Below are 17,650 nucleotides of genomic sequence, written 5' to 3'. Positions count from 1 at the left end.
TCCCAGCACTTTGGGAGGCTGAGGCAGGCTGATCACTTGAGGTCAGGAGTTCAAGACCAACCTGGCCAACATGGTGAAACCTTATCTCTACTAAAAAATACAAGAATAAGCCAGGTGTGGTGGTGGGTGCCTGTAATCCCAACTACTCGGGAGGCTAAGGCAGGAGAATCACTTGAACCCGGGAGGTGATGGTTGCAGTGAGCTGAGATGATGCCACTGCATTCCACTCCAGCCTAGGCAACTCCCTCTCCAAAAAAAAAAAAAAAAAAAAAAAACAGAGAGAGAAAGAAAAAGAAAGTTGTGTTTTGAATCCTGACTTTCTGCTTCTGTGTGTGCCTCTGGACAGATTATTTAACTACTCTGAGCCACAGTTTCTCATTGATAAACATTAAAATATGACTTACGATGACAAAGATAAATGGGCACAGATGTTTGGTTCAATGAGGATGCCATCCCTCTTCTCCTGTCCTCGGTCATCATGGCCCCAAGAGGCATAGGCCATGGGCTCCAGGTGGGACCCCAGCCCCGCCAAAGTCCCCTCAGCTGTGCAGGCTGCTGATGAAGCCAGGGACTCTGTTTCCACCTCCTTTATCATGAAGGAAAGGAGAATAAAGCCTGGTGTGCACTTGAAGTGTTTGAATTCCTTGGGGGAAGACTTGATGGGTTTAGTCAATGTAATTTACCCTGCATGGCTTATAATTGCCCGAGACCACCATTTTCTCCCAATTCGAAGAACTGACTCAGCCTAATGCCAATTAGCATGTCAATGTCCCCAGCCTCTGTAGCTCCAGGAAAGGACACTTGTGCTGCCATAACAGGTCACAAGTGGAGAGCACGTTTGGTTTTCTCCACCCACTGTGTGAAAGAATTGGTTTTGCCTGAGTGTGTGTGTGTGCATATATGTGTGTGTGTGTGTGTGCATATATGTGTGTGTGTGTGTGTGTATGGCATCAGGACAACTCAGCTGCCCCCAGGATGGGGAGGTGAGACATTCCTCTTGCTTCTGCCGCATTTCCAACTTTGCAGCCTGCAGGGCTTCTCTAGTGTAAGTTCCTGGCACATGTCTGCTGAGAGTGGATGAGCAAATGCCTGTCCATTGGGGGTAGTCATTGCTCTCTGCTTCTGTTGTTGTGAGAATGCCTGGCAGAGGGAGGACCCAACACTGGCAATCAGATAGGTGCCCACTGGGAAGCAAGGAACCCCAAATCACATGTCTATGATGTTTGTAGCATCACAGAGAGATGCTACACAAAGGGAGAATGTTGTTATTGACAGCATCCCATATAAAATGAGAATTCTGTAGGTGATAAAAATGGAATAGAAAAAGAAAATCTTGGCTCTATGGAGTTTCTGGTCAAAATGCCTAAAGGCATAACTCTCAGTTTAACCCATCTCATTTGAAAGATGCATTTGTGAAACACACCACTTGTCATTTAGGACAAAGGATGCAAAGGTAACAGGGCATCTAAATATCTCCAGAGGGAATATTTTTTCTTGTTAGACTATGTATATGGTGTACGGCTAAAAGCCTTTATAAATGCTGAGGAATGAGTAAAGCTGGGGCTTTACTGGGCTTCTGCTGCTCCAGCTCCCGGGACTCCTGTTCTGTGATGCCATGGTCTCATCTTCCTGCCAGGCTCCCTAATTAGATGGAGATTGAGAGCTGGGGCTGTATTGCTTGTCTGGGTGTGCCCATCATCTGGCACCCAGTACTGCAGCAAATGTTGGCTGACATAATGCCTTGGGGGATTTTGGAGGTTTGTACATTTCATGCTTGAAAATCTTCACAGGATGGTGTCTGGTGAAGTGGAAAGTAGGGAGGAAGGACCTCCACAGAGGGGCCTCTATGTTTAATGGCAAGTTCTTGAACCCCTCTGGGCCTCTGTCTTTTCAGCTGAAAATAGGGAATACATCTACCCTAGCTGCTCAAATGTGGGCCTGAGTGAGCACCTCGTGTTGTGAAGGAGCCAAGCACCCTGGAAGGGGCCACACAGTTGCCTTGGCTAGGGAGACATGGACAGAGTGAGGAGGTGCAGGAGCTGCTGGGGCTGTCAGCCAGCTTGTCCAGCAGAGGGGCAGCTGGTGAGTGACATCTGCTTTTCCTTATAGGCATCTCTGTTTCCTGGGGCAGAGGTAGAGGCAGAGCAGTTACAGATGAAAATGCTCCAAGGAAAGGCAGACAGGCAGGAGGGCAAGAGCAGATGCAGGGGCCACCCCTGGGCCATGTGCTCCTAAGGATGAAGCAGGGCTCTGCTTAGCACAGTGTACCAACCTTGTGGCTGGGGTCTCCTTTTGATCCTTATGGCAGTGAACTTTATTCTCAATGAAAGGATGATTTGTTAAATGTAAAGTATAACTAAACGTTATTTTTATGCCTTCATTAGACTTGGTACATGAATAGATCTGCAAATTAAAAATGCCTATCAGAGCCTGTGCTCCAGTGTTGGGGAGGGAGCACATTGGCTTGGGGATAGTCAAAGGCATGCCAGAGTGGAAGGCACCTGGGGAGGGCACACAATGGCCTGGAAGGATAAGGGGAGACTCTAGCTATGAGCCTGAGAGGAGACAAGGCAGGTAGGGAGGGCCTGGTCTTCAGGAGGAGGTAGTGGTGGAAATAGCTATGATGAATTTCAGGAGCTGGTTGAAGCAAAGGGAAAGCAGTAAACTAATGTGAAATAAATAAGAGATGTGTCCTAAAATTAACTGAGAACCTAAATATTTTGTTACTAACAATGGCTATCGACCAGGTGGGATGGCTCCTGCCTGTTATCCCAGCATTTTTGGAGGCCCAGGAAGGAGGATCACTTAAGGCCAAAAGTTCAAGATCAGCCTAGGCAACACAGCAAAACCTGGTCTCTACAAAATTAAAAAAGAAAAAAATTAGCTTGGCATGGTGGTGCATGCCTGTAGTTCTAGCTACCAGGTAGGCTGTGGCAGGAGGAGGATTGTTTGAGCTCGGGAGTTTGAGGCTGCCGTGAGCTGTGATCATTTCACTGCACTGGGTAACAGAGTAAGACCTTGTCTCTAAAAATTAAATTAAAAAATTAAAAACCAACAGTAATAGCTACCGTGTTTTAAGTTTCTGCTACATGCCAAGCCCCATGCATCATTTCCTCAGGCAGTACGTAGGAGGCAGACTAGCCTAAGGGTTAAGGGAAAATTATTTAACCTCCATAACCCTCAGATTTCTCATATTAAAAAGGGGATTAATGATAGTATTTACCCCAAGGGGTTGTTTTAAGGACGAAATTAGATAATGCATGTTATGTACTCGTTACATGACTGGCAGGCAGTAAGCACTCAGCAAATGCTAGCTCTAATCATCATTTATAACTCTTGAATGGCTTTATCAGAATGCTGTGATTCAATCTACACAAATGTGAGTTAAACGGAACTTTTTTTAGGGGCATGCCTAGACCTGCAAACTGAGGCTTACCAGAAATGCTGGATTTCCACTCACTGAAATCTACTACTTCTCTACACAGATAAGAAGTAATGAAAATGCTCCTCTGGTGCTTTTCTCATCACAGAAAATGCTACATAAAGGGAGAGTGTTGTTATTGACAGCATCCCATATAAAATGAGTATTCTGTAGGTGATAAAAACTGAATAGGAAAAAATCTTGGCTCTATGGCATTTCTGGTGTAAATGCATGAAGATATAACTCTCAGTTTAACCCACCTCATTTGAAAGATGCATTTGTGAAACACACCACTTGTCGTTTAGGACAAAGGATGCAAAGAGAACAGGACATCTAAATATCTCCAGAGGGCACATTTTTTCTTGTTAGACTATGTATATGGTGTACGGCTAAAAGCCTTTATAATGACGGTGCTGAGGAATGGAGCCTGCACAGGTGCGATAAGTTGTGTACTTTATATTGAACTGTACAATTGCAGTGGTTTGTGGGACATGATTTGATCCATGTGTTTCCAAATCCATCTCATAATGAGTTGAACTTAGCACTGCTTCTGCTCTGTAAGCATGCCAAAGCCTAGGATGGTATGGGAACATTGTGTTTAATTTAGTAAGATATATATAGAGAGGAAAAACTAGGGGTATATCTCTGCAAGAGACCGACAATTAGAATCAGGGGAGAGAGCTTACCTTTTTTCCATTTTGAGAAAAGGTAGAATTAATTCCAGCAGAAAGAGCAGCAATTGAATGGGAGAGGTGGGGCTGATAAAGTGAGGAGAGGATGAGGAAAAGCAGCTATGTGAGGTGGATGTAAAGTAATGAGATAACTTTTAAGCACACATCAAGCCGATATTTGAATTGGTGTTGTCCTTCAAAATTACCTTGAGAGCATTTATCTGTATTCGGGGGACATTGCCACTGCTCAAAACATTTGAGGCGTTGTTCTTGGAGATTTTTCTTGTTACTCATTATAGTATGGTTGCACAGTTAACATAATTTCATAATGATGACAGGCTATTACCTTCCTTATATTGCTTTGCATGTTTGCAAGTAGACAGGAAAAATACCATTCCATGGATCAATGCCTCCCTGTCACCAGACTTTATGCACCTATGTTGTATTCTCCAAGCCTTCCTGAGGACTGCTGTGTGGTGGGGGCAATCTGACTAGAGCCCTTTTCTCTCAAATGCACAGCTCTGGTTCTCTACTCACAAGGACCAGGGCACCCAATTAGGATCAAAGTCTTTCTAATGAAGTGATTCTAACAGGACCAGTGACCAGAGACAAAGAAAACACAGGTACCAGGCAAGTCCCTAAAGATAATTCCTTGTCACAGAGCAACAAATGCTGTTTTGGTTTATCTGATGGGACACAGGTGTTGCTTTGATATACAGAACAATTTGCAGTAGTATTTATTATAAAGCTATTGTATTTGTCTCATTGGACACAGGTTGAACAGAGGAGGAATGTTAGATAGATTCCAAGAAGTGCAATTCTCAGTTTATTTAACTGGAATTTGAAAGTATACACATTTCCCCTCAATACATCATTCTGTCAATGCATATTTATTGGGCATACCATGTGTTAAGTATGGTACTAAAGGTTCAGGAAGCAGTGATTTGTAAGACCTGCATAATCCCTGCCTTGTTGGTTTGTATATTCATATATAAAAAAGATAGTAAGGAATGATAAATTCTTATAGGGATGTTTCAAGAGCCATGAGACTATATTGTGGATACATATAGAGTATAGGTGTCTGGGTATAGTTTTTTTTAAAGTGAAAGAATAGTAGTATTTAGAGAGATGGAAGGTAAAGTAAGAACATTAAGGTGGAGAGAATGGCAGCTGCAAAAGCCTAGAGGTAAGAATGTGGAATGGTACAACTGAGTGGAAAGAAGGGGAGAGTGAGAGAAGAAGAATGGTTTAAGAAGCAGCTGGTAAAATTAGTGCTGGACAGATCACACATGGGCTTAAATAAAGGTCTCATTAGGGAGTTTGAAAGGCACCCCAAAAGCCACAGGAAGCCACAGAAGGATTTCCAAAACAGGAAAAAGTCAGATTTATGTTTAGAAAGTTTACCCATGTAACACCCAGGGCCAATATCAGTGACTAGAGCCCGGAATCTCTTAAGTGCTAACCTCTAAGCCTTAATAAAGTTGCTTTAAAAATTTTGTCATGTGTGAAGGTTGAGTAACCTGGGAGCAGAGGTGACTTGGGACAGCATAGGGAATAAAATTTCTGCCACCTTCAAGGCTCAGGGTTGGGGAGCTGTCCACGAGGCAGGTGCTGAATAGCTGAAGCCAGGAGCTGCCTACGGAAGCTTCATGGGATGTGGGGTGGCTGGCGCCAAGTGTTAACGCCAACCTCAAAGATGGCAGGAAGAGAGCTGGTTTTCTTTGTCTTTTATCCATTCTATTTTCCTATTTTCCTTGATTATTTCTTCCTCTACCTTCTCCTTTCTCACATTTTCATCTTCTATTGATCTGGTCAGCTATAGCTGACTCTCCTTGAAGGAAGAGGGAAGAGTGTGCTTCCTGCTCCTTCATCAGTGACTTCTCTTTATAAAGAGTCAACAAAGCATTGTGAAAATAAGTTTATAAGAAGCCCACCTTTATCTGAGGGTTGCATGACTGGGTATATTGCTAAATTGGCCATCCCAGACCCTTCTGAGGCATTAGGTGGGGAGATACTGTCATTACTACATGATAGTTATTAGTAGTTCAACATTTAGTGTGGGTCAGGCAGTTAACCAAGCACTTTACTTCTCCAAACCTAAGAACAGACTGTGTTGTCTGTTTTAGAGAACATGGCTTGACTTGGAAGATAAGTGGTTGTGATTTGCGCTGTTTGTTTAATAAATTTTTACTAAGGCCAAATAACTGAAAGATGAGGATGGAAGATACCGAAAACAAAATCTGTTAATACTTACTCTGTGTAGACTCTTTCCAGAGTCATTTCATTTAGTCTTATAACAATCTTGTGAAATTATACTGTTATTATCCTCATTTTACTGATGAGGACACTGAGGCTCAGAGAGCTTAAGTAATTGGCTGACGTCACACAACTAGTAAGTGGCCAAGTGCATTTTCAAACTTGGCACTATTTGGTTCCAAAGACTCTGCTCTTTCATTCAGAGTGCTTCTTTAGTTTTTTTGGGGACCAGTCATAGCTACAGTCTAGTTTGATTTTAGCAAACAAAAACTGCTGTACCTCATTTTCCTTCAGTACCATTTGCCTCTGGGTCTTGATGCTTCCCATATCATCTGTACCTCTGAGAGGGCAGCTTCCAGCCTCAGAGCATGCCAGTGGTACACAGGCTCCTAGTGAATGGAAGCACTCTTGTTTTCTGTAATTGTACACTTATTAGGTCATGAGGGATCATCAAACCAAGCTGTCTTTTTTCTGAATCCCCACTGGACAGTTTGGTCTCAGTATCAATATTGGAAATGTCAGTCTGGTAAACAGCCTTTAACAGGAAGGAAGGAGGCTGAGAACAAAGTCTCCTTCAAATGAAACTCTAGAGGATGAGAGTGAACAGAGTCAACATCTTACTTGCTTTCAATCCCCTGGAGTGGTTATGAAAGAGAGAAGACTTACTGGATTGAGGAAAAACAACCCTTTGATTTATCTGAATTAATTTCACCTCTCCCAGGAGGGATGACTCTTTCACTACCCTCCTGTTCACACACTGTACGCAGCCCCACAATCCCCAAAGATGAAAGATTAGTCTGTAGTGGGCAGACCTCACACCTCCTCCTTTCTCCACTTAAATCCATTTGTCCTGGAGTCACTGATCCTTAGAACGTCCGTGGGCTTTGACCTTTAACCCCCTCACAGCTGAAAGAGTGGGTAGCTGGTGCTCAGAGTAAGGACAATGCCTTCTTCCTTTGACAGCACCAAGGCAGTTATGAGCTCTTGGAAGTAGCAGGCTATTGAGTTTGGGTGAAAAATGTGAAAGCTGCATGCCAACTGGCATCACCCTCCACCTTGCCTTGAGCCCTCTGCCCTCATTTGTTTGAAGGTGGATCCACCAGGATGGTAATTTGAATGTGTTTTAGGGGTCTTAGGTAGAGGCTGCTCTGGGTTGTAGGGTTTGACGTTTGGCCCATAAAGGATGGCTGCCCCCATCCAGATCCATTCATCTGTCCCCTTTATAGGAATGGCCCCTCACCCCTCTTTTGTCTGAAACAGATCAGCACCCACCATGAGGGTTCAGGATGATACGGCAGGGTCACGTGAGTGCTGCTAGGCAGGGCCATCTTTATTCAAGCACGGCTTGCTCCAGGCTGACTGCAGGTGGCAGAATAGTGCCATCCTGGGGAGACAAGTGGCGGTGAACTCTACGGTTCCTGCTCTGTTGCAGAGCCATGTGGAGTTTGTCATTTTCTAGTCCAAACCTCTCGGCTTAAAGGTGAGAAAACTGAGGCCCAAAGAAGTCAAGGATGCTGCTCAAAGTCACAGAGGCCATTAGTGATAGAATCCAAAAAGGAACCAGGACCCTAGGTAGAAGCATTCCTCTGCTTACTGAAGAATTTGCCATCCTCCTTATTAACCTGCCTTGGGACCTGACTCAACAGAGCGCACTGGACTCGGAGTCAGGCCTGGGTACCAGCGGTGAAGTGCTGGCGCCTCACCACTTTGATTCTCAGTTTCTCCCCTTGTAACAGTACAGGAGTGGTACATGATGATAAGGCCTTTCCTACCTCCCTTGTGGGTTTCATTGTTAATAAGGATAAAATAAAAGTCAAATGGGAAAGTAAGGCAAAGTCCATCATGTAAGAGAACATGCTGTTATACATGTAAAACCAAGCTGTGATTTGGGAGTAATGTGAGTTGTTCAATTTTATTTTTCCTACAGACACTGGAGGTGGCTAACAAGGCCATACCAGTGGTGTCGAGATGAGTGCTCAGTAGCCTCATCATCCCTTGGAGAAGCTTGTAAACTGCAGAAACTGTGTAACCTGCAGAATGTGTGTGTGCGTGTATGTGTGTGTGCACATCTGCATGTGCATCAGGGGTAAAAGGCATGGGGAAAGGGAAAGGATGATCCCTTCTGCATTTTAGCTGATAGAGGAGAAGGGCCTGGGGGGATGGGCAGAGGCTTACCTGTCAGACACATCGAGGAGAGGCAACACCGTCCACTGCCACAGGCTCAGGCCTTCATAGGCGGCGACATGCCAGACCATCCTGCCTTGCTCCTTCCCGGTTTTGTTCTCCACTAGCACCAAGGACACGTTTCCCCTCAAGACTCCACGAATGAGCCAGGACATTCGGAGCTGTGAGGGCAACAAGAGTCAGAGGAAAAGGCATGATTTTTGAAAGGTCTCCTTTCTGGAATTCCCCACTGAAACCTCGAGGACCTTGCCAGAGACTCACCTGAGGTCAGCCCGGTGAGAAGAGCTGGATGCCCACTGCCTGACTCCCAAAGCAGCTTTCAACAAAGTTCAAGTCTCCTACTTCTTAGGATACTTGAATGAATCTGTTAATTTTTTAGGGGCAGGGACAACTGATGGGCAGTTTTGGAACTTGTTCAGGTTGATGTTATCATCCTACCTTTCACAAGACTCTGCCTCTGAGGTGACATCATGATCAATGGGGTAGTAAATGAACTTCCTAAAGAGTAGCCAAAGATTCTTGCCTATGGCCCCAATTCGCTTTGTGACCTTGGACAAATGATTTTGTGACTCAGTTTCTTTTAGTGATTTAAGCATTATAAATTTTTATCTCTTCCCCAAAGACTCATTTGAATAATCTCATTTGAATGGTGTCATGTCGCATGTCAGCTAACTAAAAACCCAATGACTTGATACCTGTGGCCATTGGCAGACAAAGACCAGACAAAAATCTACATACCAAGATCTTTTAATATGGGTGTCTTTCAAAGAGGATGCCCACTTTGCCAAAAGGAAGCCACAACTGTTTGTTTTTCACTATGTCTCTATTAAAAGTTTCTGTGGCATTGTTCCTAAACATTTGAAAGGGAATTGTAACTAGTAACCTTCCTAAAAAGTTTAAGTACGGTCATATTCAGAGGTAGGACATACTATAAACAAGGTTTCTGGTCTTTGTGTTTATACTTATAGGGGTTTATATATTTGATAGAAACAATCTATAAACAACATTTAAAACCTAGGACAACTACATCATACCATTGCCAAAAATATTCCTGTTCAGATCCTGTAATAAAAAATGGCGGCTACTGTAGAAAGAAGAGTAAAATACATCTTATGGCAAGCTAGAAGTTTCATCAGAGTAAAGGTACCCCCTGTTCACTAATTCTCTCTGAATACCTGCTTCTCTGTAAATCACCACTCCTTTGTCTTCCAGTCCTTGATACATGGTTGTCTCATAATTTGAAGAGGTTAAGAACCATGACTCACTGCAGCCCCAAACTTCTCACTTCCTTATATACAAATCCTTCACTAATAAGGTCACACCAGGATATTGGGGTCCCCAGGGACTGATCTACTTCTGAGACCCTGGACCTTGTAAGCCTGGTCTATAATCACAGACTCTTCACTTATATCTTTCCCATTTCTCCATATCCTGAGTAGCAAATATGTATCTCCATTGAGACTTCCTAGGATAATTGAACGAATCTGTTAATTTTTTTTCTGGGCTCAGTTAACTTTCTTGTACCAGCTGGATGCCATGCTTGGAAATTTCAACTCTACCCCTGCTAATTTGAAATACTTCAGGTCTCAGCCCATGCCATGCAATGTCTAGCTTGGAATCATGCTTGACACATCCTTTCTCCTTTTGCTCCTTGGCTGCAGAATATTGCAAATTTGAACTTCCATGAATTCAGACACCTGGATGTGAGGTGGTACTTGCCCATTCTCTGTTGATTTCCACAGTTGATTTCTGGATACACACAGTATAATGGGTGTTTCAAACTCTTCCTCACATACTGGTGCTGTCAGCCCCTGGTACCCACCTCCTGATTCATTGATTTTATTTCTACTTTGAGAAAGATCTACTATGTCAGGTACAATCTCCTTTAGGCCCCTTCTCTCTTTTTGGCAGGCTGTTTATTTATCCTGCTTTCTTTTCCTTTTCTCTCTTAGAGGAAGCTGGGTCCTTCACTGTCTTCCACTTTAGCCCTGTACATTTTCTTTCCCTCAGTCCTTGCTCTTTTAGTTACTGCCCTCCTTTCCCTCCTTTCCCCCAGCATCTCAGAATCTATCTTCTGGCTCCTTTGTCTACACACGAGGTCAAGGTTCACCCATTCTGGAAGAGTATCCTTTATTTGATTCTCCGGGCTTCTCTGGCTTGCAGCCATTTCTGTGCCCCATTCAGATGTTCCTATCTTGAAGAGCTTTAACTGATGTTCTAGTTCCTTGTGGCTCCTTCTCTCCTTAAACTCTTTCAACCTGGCTTCTATATAATTTCCTCATTACTTTTGCAAAATAGAATAACTGTGTCCTTTATAATGCTTTGAACTCTTCAGAGTCTCCTAAAGTGCCTCTCTCTCTCTGCTCTTTCTCTTTTCTGAACTTCCTTGTATATTTCTAGGACATTCTCCCATGGATCATGCTCATCTGTGGACCTTGTAAGACTCCACTGTGAAGTGGGGCCCAACGCCTACCTGTCAGTGGTTCCTCATTCCCTATCAAAAATTATGGCATTTACATTCCTCTATTATCTGAGGAAATCAACTGTTTCATCATTCAACAAATACTTGTTGAGCACTTACACTGGGTCACATGAATTCTCCATTTCAGAATGGCCTAAGACCTCTAGAATCAGCAAGTTCTGAATGCAAAACCTGTTTTTGCCACTTTGGCCTATTTCATCATTTTGAAGCTCAGCTTCCTATTCTCCAAGATGAGAATAGTTTTATCTCTTATAGGGTTAAGGGACTATTAACTGAAATAATAATTGATATAACAAAATGGTAAAAAGGCATTTTGGCTTAAGCATGGAGGCAGTGGGTGCTGCATGTCAAAGGGACGTATAAGAGCACAAGGCTGCAGAACTTTCAAGGGAGGTGGATAAAAATGAATGACATAATTCTTAACCCCTGACCCATACTTGGCATATTACAAAATGTTGGAGGTTGACTATTAGGAGAGAGTTTTTGGAAGATGCTTTTGGCATACCATAAGTTCCACTTCACCCTCCTGCTAAGCAGAAGGGTGAGAAGAGGGTTCTGTCTTTATCTTAAGTCAAGAGAGAATGGTTTTATGATACCACTTCGAGAACTTGATACTTATCCCCTGCAGTTTGGGAAACACAGTGGATTAGTGTCTCTCTCCTACCTGGAAGGTCTAAAGTTTGAACTAGGGGCTGGTTAGCTGCTCTGATGGCAGAACAAAGCAAGGTGGCAGCACTGGGTGACTTGCACTCCCAGAGTTTGCTGGGGCAGAAATGCATGAGGGCTGCTTATGGGTGAGAGGAAAACCATGTAAGAGGAAGGTAATTAGACAATAGTAGGAAGAAGCTAGCAGTATCTTTAGATGCCCAAGAGTGGAGGAAGGAGGAAGTAACCACCTGTAATAGAGATGTACATACTCTGTCAGGTGTGGAGGCTCATGTCTATAGTCCTGAGCCTGAGGTGGGTGGATCACTTGAGGTCAGCAGTTCGAGACCAGCCTGACCAACATGGTGAAACCCTGTCTCTACTAAAAACACAAAAATTAGCCAGGCATGATGGTGGGCACCTTTAATCCCAGCTACTCTGGGGGCTGAGGCAGGAGAATGACTTGAACCCAACTGCAGTGAGCCGAGATCGTGTCATTGCACTCCAGCCTAGGTGACAGAGCAAGACTCCATCTCAAATAAAATAAAATAAAATAAAATAAAATAAAATAAAATAAAATAAAATAAAATAAAATAAAATAAAGAGAGATGCATATACCCTAAGTCACGGTGAAAGATTCCAAGCCATAGGGAGGGGATCAGGAGAAAGGCGGATCTACAAAGAAACTCCAAAAGCCCCTGAGTGAGAAATGGTGAGCCTTGGACATTTGTCACATCCAGAGAACACCAAGGCAAGATTACCCAGCAATCTCCAATAAGAACTTTTTTGCTTCCCTGAACTCCCCTCTCTGTCTATGCTTACAACCCCAACAGTTCAGAAGTCATCAAGATGACAGAAGAGGAGCAGAGCTGGGTGGAGAACTAGAGAGGCCACTGACCACACCCTTTCTCTCATTTCCGGCTTTCCATCTGCAATAGGACCAAGTGTAGAGGGGGCAGGAGAGGGAAGCAAGTCATGATTTTAAAGCAAGATTGAAGTTGTGAGTGGATGAGCATGTTGATTACTAAAAAGCCTGGGTTTTGCATTTTGAAGTGACTGAAGAACTGTGTGCATTACTTTCAAGTGACCAGAGAAGTAGCCTGTCAGTTTTCACCTAGCAACCCACACCAGAAAGCTGTTTGAATGCAGGTTCCAGGCTCCCCTACAGCAGTCTACTTGCCAGATTTGCACCTGCCTAGCATTTCTCCACTTCTATACTTTTTATTCCTCCATTTTCTCTACCTGCTCTTTCCTTCTGTCCCCTTAAAAAGTGAAATCTCTTTCCTTTTTAGGAAGCCCTCTTCTTACCATCCATCTCAGAAACAACCTCTTCCTCCTCTTAAACCTTCTAACTAAGGTTATTGGGACCTGCTGTCTTGTCTTCTCTCTCTGCCCCTGGTCATGAATTCCTTCAAGGCAGGGACTGTCTTATTCATCTTATGTTCACAGTAGTTGTCAAGCAGGGGCATGTGGTAGGAACCAATCAATGTCAGTATGAATAAAACTGTATATCTATATAGGGAGACACTCTCGTCTTTGCTAGTCTTTCCTTTTAGGGGTAGTCAAACCACTTTCCATCCTAGGAATCTCTTTGGCATTTTCTTGCATTCTAGGGGTTAAGGACCAGGAAAGGAGAGAGGATCCTCACTTCCCAGCCACCTGGCTATATTCTAAACTGCCCCCTCCTCAGCTGCTCCCTAGAACTTTTCAGTTTAAAGTAGAATCTGCTGATGGTGTGAGCATGTCAGCAAGATGCAGCCCTGTCTTGTCTATGCTGGGACCAGGGACCAGCCATGAGCCGAGCTCTCTCCATCTTCCTGTTCTGTGTTTTAGGCCAATCAGACTGAGCAAAAGAGAGAGAATTGGGCTGGCCACCCAGGAATGGTACGAAGCCTATGGAATCCTTAGCCTTCTGAGGCAATCCACCAGGATCCTTCCAGGGATTAGTCCTTAAAGGAGATCATCATCTACTCACTTACAGATAGTTACTATATACTCCGACTCTGCGCTGCACACTCTGCTCTTGAAGATTAGCTTCTGCCCTCATGGAGTTTATCATCCAGCCAGGAAGTTAGAATTTAAATGAATGATTATAAATGTGCTGACTGTAGCAAAAGATGAAGTAATTGGAGCCACGTGACGGTAAAGACATATGACACAAGATAATCAAGGAAAGACGCATGACATCACACAGTAAAGACTCAGGTCCAGACAGCCACTTGACCCAACTGTTCAGAGCCAGGGACAAATAGGAGAATTAAAGAATTAACTTCGTTTCATCTTATAATGGTACCTCCTATGTTTATAGCAGAAGACACGCATCTACAGCCACAACTCAAGCCAAGGCATACACCGTCTGAGTTTCGACAATGTCTCATTTAGAGATAGATGCAAAGGCTTGGAATAAGATTGCAAACTGGTAGCCACTGAATGGCCAGCAAATGTGTATTTTTTTAGCCATTTTATTCATCCACTGAGTGTTCAGTAAGGGAGTATATCCAGCAGATGTTGTTCCTCAGGATATAAGCAGTCCACTGGCTAGCCATGTGCAGAAGAGGGAAACTGGACTCCACCTCTCACCATATATAAAAATTAATTCATGATGTATTAAAGACTTAAATGAAAGACCTCAAACTATAAAAATCCTAGGAGAAAACTTAGAAATAATTCTTTTGGACATTGTCCTAGGCAAAAAATTTATGACTAAGACTGCAGAGGCAAATGAAACAAAAACAAAAATTGACAATTGGGACCTAATTAAAGAGCTTCTGCACAGCAAAAGAAACTATAAACAGAGTAAATGGACAGCCTACAGAACAGGAAAAAATACTTGAAAACTATGCATCCAAGAAGGGATTCATATCCAGAATCTATAAGAAACTTAAGCAAATCAAGAAAAAAACACTTCATTAAAAATAACACCTTTGCCCTTTGTCTGGGCAAAGGACATTAATAGACACTTCTCAAAAGAAGATATACAAGCAGCCAACACACACGAAAAACTGCTCAGCAACACTAACCATCAGAGAAATGCAAATCAAAACCAATGAGATTCCACCTCAACCAGTCAGAATGGCTATTATTAAAAAGTAAAAAAAAAAGACAAATATTGGTGAAGATGCAGAGAAAAGGGAATGCTTATACACTGTTGGTTGGAATGTAAATTAGTTTAGTTGCTGTGGAAAACAGTATGGAGATTTCTCAAAGAACTTAAAACAGAACTAGCATTCAACTCAGAAATCTCACTACTGGGTAGCTATGCAAAGGAAGATAAGTCATTTTGCCAAAAAGACACCTACAGTCACATATTTACTGCAGCACTATTCACAACAGCAAAGTCCTGGAATCAACCTAAGTGTCCATCAATGGTGCACTGGATAAAGAAAATGTGGTACATGTACACCATGGAATACTACAGAGCCATAAAAAAGAGTGAAGTCATGTTCTTTGTAGCAATGTGGCTGCAGCCGGGGGCCATTATCTGAAGTGAGTTGATGTAGAAACAGAAAATCAAATGCCGTGTGTGCTCACTTATGAGTGGGAACTAAACAGTGAGTCCACATGGACTGAAAGATGAAAACGATACACTGGGACTCCAAAAGGTGGAAGAAAAGAAGGGGGAAAGGATTGAAAAACTGCTTGCTGGGTAGTAAGCTCACTATTTGGGTGATGGGTCCAATAGATGCCCAAAGCCCAGCGTTGCATAATGTAATGTACAAATCCAGGGAATTTCCTAGATTCCCTGAATCTAGGAAAAAAATAGATACAAGCAGTCCGGAGCCTGTGTCTTTTCCTTGGCCTGCTTCTCACCTGTAGTTATAATCCTAGTTTCTTCCAGATCGTGCCTCTAAGAGGAGTCAGTGGTTTCGTGCTTAGAGTGTAGTCCTCAGACTGGTAACAGTGTTACCTGGGACCTTGTTAGAAATGCAGAATCTGGTTGGGCACAGTGGCTCATGCCTATAATCCCAGCACATGGCAGGCAGATCACAAGGTCAGGAGTTTGAGACAAGCCTGGCCAATATGGTGAAACCCCGACTCTACTAAAAATATAAAAGTTAGCTGGGTGTGGTGGCGGGTGCCTGTAGTCTCAGCTATTCGGGAGGCCAAGGCAGTAGAATTGCTTGAACCTGGGAGGCGGAGGTTGCAGTGAGTCAGGATAGGGCCACTGTACCCCAGCCTGGGTGATAGAGTGAGAGTCTGTCTCAAAAAAAAAAAACAACAAAAAAAAAAACAGAACCTCTGTCCTGATGCCAAATCCCTGTCTCTGTGCTTCTGTGACTCATCCAATAACCTTTCCAGAATGTACTGGAACCACCTGTCCTTTGCTGCAACATTCTCCAGTGGCTCATCAAACTGTCTTCTTTCCTTGCCTGCTGACTATGGTATTAACTTGGAGTCTGTGCTTCAAGGCCAACATGCATTAATTGTGTGACCTTAAGCCAACCATGTACCTCCTCTGAACCTGTATTTTATTATAGACAAACTTGTGATAATAACCACACCTTCCCTGCCTGCCTTAAAAGAGGGTTATGAAGTATGAGATGAAGAACAGAGAAGCAGAGCTCCTGAGATACTGTGAATGGCAAGGTGAAACCAGTGGTTTTCAAACTGGGGTGCAAGTTAGAATCAGCTTTACAAACCACCAATGTCTGGTCCCCGCTGCAGAGACTCTGATTTAAGTAGCCATGGGTAGGTCCTGGGCACTGGCAGAATTTCAAATCTCTCCAAGTGATTCTAAAGTGCAGCCTGGGGAGAGACCTCTGGGGAGCTGGGCTCCTTAGTGCAGGAAGTACCTGGCCTTCTCAGTGAGGGGACCTTTTTCATCTTGGACTTTGAGTAAGAGACAATTCTTAATAACTTACAAATGGCTTAAAATGGGCCCACCATCACCAAGGTGTAGGGGGAGCGATTTTCCTGCAGCGGGGAGTCTGCTGCCCTCAGCTGAGGGCCTTCTTGGGGTTGTTACATCACCTTCAGAAAAAGCCTGAGAACAACTCAGAGAGAGAGAGAGAGAGAGAGAGAGAGAGAGAGAGAGACACCGACCCCCTTGGGCAGGAATGACTCAAGGATGTAGATGTGGCTAGAACTACCCTACCCTCTTGGACCTGAAAGGTAAGGTTTTTGCCAGTTTCTTAATGACAATACCTGGAGGACGCTATCAGCTCCTGAGTATTCCTTGTTGATCATATGTGTCTGACATTATACAGCACTCATGGTATGTGGTTCCTAGAGCAGACTGCAGGCTCAAGTTCCTTTCAAAGACCTTCATTTCCCTTATATAGCCCTTAGTTAAGGAGGTCCCTTGAGATCGTTTTATGTAAACACCCATGCCAAGTATACCCAGCTTGATCTTGGCAATCAAGATTCTAGTCCAAAACCAGCCTTGGAATCTTAAAACTATTTCTATCTGGGTGGCCTATAGCAGATGTCCTCAACATTTTTGCCATGACGGACTGGTTTCGTGGAAGACAATTTTTCCACAGACCAGGAGCAGGGGTGGGGGAATGGCTTTAGTATGACTTAAGCACATTACATTTATTGTGCACTTTATTTCTATTATTATTACTTTGTAATATAAAACGAAATAATTATACAACTCATCATCATGTCAGATCAGTGGGAGCCCTGAGCTTATTTTTCCTGCAACTAGACAGCCCCATCTGGGGGTGATGGGAGACAGTGACAGATTATCAGGCATTAGATTCCCATAAGGAGCACACAACCAAGATCCCCAGTATGTGTAGTTCACAATAGAGCTCTTGCTTCCATGAAGCTTCACTCACTTGCCTGCCGCTCACCTCCTGCTGTGTGGCCTGGGGGTTGGAGACCCCTGACCTATAGGATATGAAGTCATTTGTTAATTGACTCTTTACTGAATGCCAAAAAGCGGGACTAGGCACTTGGAATAGGCTTATCTCATTGTATACTGACAACATCCCTTCATGTAGATATTATTCCACCCATTTTTCAGATGCAGAATTGGAGGCTTTG

General features: G+C 43.5%; 1 protein-coding gene across 2 annotated transcripts in view; it reads right to left on the bottom strand.

Annotated features, from left to right (window-relative positions):
- ALK (ALK receptor tyrosine kinase) overlaps positions 1 to 17,650 on the bottom strand; it is a 771,141-nt gene that overhangs the window by 107,737 nt on the left and 645,754 nt on the right. For both annotated transcript variants that reach the window (XM_035272907.3, XM_035272908.3), the window contains exon 9: positions 8,524 to 8,693. In XM_035272907.3, the coding sequence (XP_035128798.2) occupies positions 8,524 to 8,693 (170 nt within the window). The remainder of the gene's footprint in view (positions 1 to 8,523; positions 8,694 to 17,650) is intronic.

The sequence above is a fragment of the Callithrix jacchus genome, chromosome 14 (genome assembly GCF_049354715.1).
Source record: "Callithrix jacchus isolate 240 chromosome 14, calJac240_pri, whole genome shotgun sequence".
Lineage (NCBI taxonomy): Eukaryota > Metazoa > Chordata > Mammalia > Primates > Cebidae > Callithrix > Callithrix jacchus.
This window is presented reverse-complemented; position numbering and strand designations above follow the sequence as displayed.